The sequence below is a fragment of the Fukomys damarensis genome, unplaced genomic scaffold (assembly GCF_012274545.1).
Source record: "Fukomys damarensis isolate Sample0158 unplaced genomic scaffold, DMR_v1.0_HiC HiC_scaffold_4, whole genome shotgun sequence".
Classification (NCBI taxonomy): domain Eukaryota; kingdom Metazoa; phylum Chordata; class Mammalia; order Rodentia; family Bathyergidae; genus Fukomys; species Fukomys damarensis.
The window spans coordinates 22,907,449-22,910,915 of NW_022900916.1; the positions used below are offsets into that span (position 1 = coordinate 22,907,449).

Below are 3,467 nucleotides of genomic sequence, written 5' to 3' on the forward strand. Positions count from 1 at the left end.
CAGTCTCAACTACATAGTGAAACCCTGTCTCAAAAAAACAAAAAGTAAATAAATAAATAAATAAATAAATAAATAAATAAATAAATAAATATTAAAATCAAGCAAAATTAGCAAAAACTATACACACTGACGCTGGGGATAGGCTTATAGAAATCCATTATATTTTTCTCTCACTTATGGTATGATTGAAATTATCCATAGTAAACACAATTAAATATAGTAAAATTAAATTTTAAAAGTATTAGTCTAGAAGTTTCTTAGACTATCTCTCTATGTCTTTACCAAAGGCAACAGAGTATATGTAGAAATAATTATACTCTCTATGTTGTAAGGGTTAAAATTAGAAACACTACTTACATTGTGGCATACATCAATCAAAAGATATTTTCTTCTACTTCTATGTGGTATGATCAGAAAATATGGTGAATGTTTAATTGTTTTTAATTTATTGCAAAAAGGATACATCACATTCATCCCCTTCAAAATACTTCCCTTTACTTCAAACAAACGTATCCTATCTGAAGCAGTTCTGGAAGACTTCTTTCATACATTTACTTTTCAAGGTCATTTTGACTTTGGGGAAGAGCTAGAAGCTACCATCTACGTCAAATCTAGTGAATGAAGCGGATGGAGACACACCATAATGGTTTTATTTTATAAAACTTGCATTTTGAATTGATTTAGGACATCAAGGCAGGCATGACAAGTCACTCATGAAAGAGGACTTCCGGAACTGCTTCAGAAAGTGGCAGGAATGATGGCATAAGTGTGTTCAGAAAAAGGGGAAGCATTATTAGGAATATTAATGGTCATGCATCTCTTACTGTAATAAATCATTTTAATTTAAACATTCACCATAATATTTATTGCACTTCATATAACTTTTATTCACATCCTAATATTTCGTTCTTTGACAACAGAATCATATCATCAAAACTTGTGCCTCCTACCTGGCACCTTTAGGCCGGGTTCAAAAATTGTTAAATGTGACTAAATCTGATGTAAGGAAACTGTCTGAAAGTCCAGCTATCAGTACCACCAACAACACATCAAACCCGACACACGTACATATTCAACTACCCCTTCTTACTTTATACCTACCTTAACAACAAAAGTTAAAATGCAATTGGAGGGACGCAGTTCAGCGGTAGAGCATGTGTATGGCACACATGAGACCCTGGATTCAATCCCAGCAACATTAAGAAGAAAGGCAACTCGGGAAAACATGAAATTCAAAAACACCCAAAATCTTATAGGCCAAAAAATGTAAAGGAAAAACTAATCATTACTTAGTGATAGTTCTGGAAATTCTTTTGAAAACATTTCTGGTGTACATTAGAATTAGTTCACCTATAAATCATCAGTCACTAAAGAGATTAAAACACAGAAAGAAACCTAAACTAAGCAAGTGTTGCTGCCAAATAATGATCAATGGAAACTAAAGATAAAGCAGAATTCAGATAATACAAAATTACAAATGCAGAAAGATAAAGCAGAATACAGATAATGTACGTTAACTATAAAATATAGTCCAGCTTGCAAAATACACTTCATGAGATCATGAGCTCCTCTGAATTAAGCAGTAAAGTTCTTTAAAGCATAAATCAAATTAAAAAGAAAAAAATGTATTTATTCGGAGCAGCTGGTCACACTGCTAATCTGCATCTGCATAGCCAAGCCAAAGAATGCTTGTTTCTAGGAGAAATCCAGTACTGAAGATACCAGGAAATACAGATATGAAATGTAAGCACTGTGTCAGAAACTAGTATTCCACCAGCAGCACTATGGAGATGAATATGAAATTGAAAATCAAAATGGTTGTGGGAATATGCAGTTTTCAAATGTCACTCAGCCAAGGTGCTACCATGTGCTACACCAGCCTAAACCACCAATCTAAATACTGTCCACTTCCTTTCACAGGACACATGTGAAGGGAATTTAGAGTTTCGAGAAGTCTCTTTCTTCTATCCATGCCGCCCAGATGTTTTTATCCTTCATGGCTTATCCCTCAGTATTGAGAAAGGGAAGACAGTCGCATTTGTCGGGAGCAGCGGCTGTGGAAAAAGCACTTCTATTCAACTTCTACAGAGATTTTATGATCCTGTGAAAGGACAAGTAGTAAGACTGAATTTAATAACACCCAATCTGGGGATTAATGCTACTGCTCTTAATATTCACTTGGGTATAAGCATCTTCATGGGTTTGGGTAGGCCAAGCATTGCAGAAGTTTTAAAAAAAGAAAAAAAAAAGAAATATCTATCCACACCCTTAATTAAAAATCAAACAAACTAATAACAAAAGGACAATTTCCTCACTGGCCATCTCTACTTCCAACTGTCAATACTTTATGCATAATTAAGTTTTATTTCAATCAACACCATTACTTTGTGGGTCCTGATCTTAAAAATATGTAACCTCTTCTTCCTTTGAACTAAAGGATTGTTTTTCTTACCTCGACTTATGCTACTATACTGTATATAGCATATGCTAGATTTCCTTTATCTTCTCATTCCTGTCTCTCTGGTTCCCCTCCCCTCTCTCTCTTTCTCTCTCAGCTTCCTATCTTGCCCCTTCCCTCCTCCAAAAAACTGTAGGTCCCTAAAGGTCAAAAATTGTCACATTAAGCTGGGGATGCAGCACAGGGATACAGCAATTCCCTGGCACCCGAAAGCCCTGGGTTCAATCCCCAATACCGAAAAATAAAGATACATTAATCCACACTCGCCTATAATTTACAGACTTTTCTCCATCATAGATTCTCAATGAATATTTTCTGACCAGAGTTGTCCAAAATTGCTTTCTTGGACTAAGTAATATTCATCTATTTGCACATAGTATAGCACATTCCTTCCTTGAAACACTCCAATGGTTTCCTACTGCAGTTAAAAATAAACCAGAGTCCATACCATCAGCCACAGTCCCTTATGATCTGGGCTCTGCCTCCCTCTCCAAATTCTTCTATCTCTCCTCACCTCATTGGTCACTGTGTAGCCACTGCCCTGGCTTTTGTGTATTCTTTATACACACCTATGAGCCCTTGTTCTTGCTTTTCCCCTTCCTAGAATGGTATTACTCCAACTTCTTTGCTAGATGTTTCTTATCATTCATGTCTCAGTCTGAACACTCCTTCCTCAGGTCTTCTTAGACAACCCTATAGAAAGAAATGCACCCTCTTCACTTCCCTTTTCCACATCCTCTCCAATGCCTGAGTCACTCTGTCTTATCCTGTCTTCATAGAACTTTCTTTTTCTGAGCTTGTCTCTTGGTGTGTTTATTGCCTGCCTTTCTCTGCTAGAATGTAATAGTGCAATAATAGCTTTGTCATATAATATTTCCCTGGTGCCTCAAGAGTTCCCATCATAGGGCCAGGGATTTGGCACAGTGGTTCTGCCACCTGCCTTGCAAGTGCAAGGGCCAGAGTTCAATCCCCGGTACCACCGAAAAAAAAAAAAAAAAAAAAAAAAAAG

General features: G+C 36.4%; 1 protein-coding gene across 1 annotated transcript in view; it reads left to right on the forward strand.

Moving 5' to 3' along the window:
- The window catches only part of Abcb5 (ATP binding cassette subfamily B member 5), an 87,571-nt gene that overhangs the window by 76,121 nt on the left and 7,983 nt on the right, over positions 1-3,467 (forward strand). Inside the window, exon 24 of the mRNA XM_010641096.1 lies at positions 1,921-2,118. Within this exon, the coding sequence (XP_010639398.1) occupies positions 1,921-2,118 (198 nt within the window). The remainder of the gene's footprint in view (positions 1-1,920; positions 2,119-3,467) is intronic.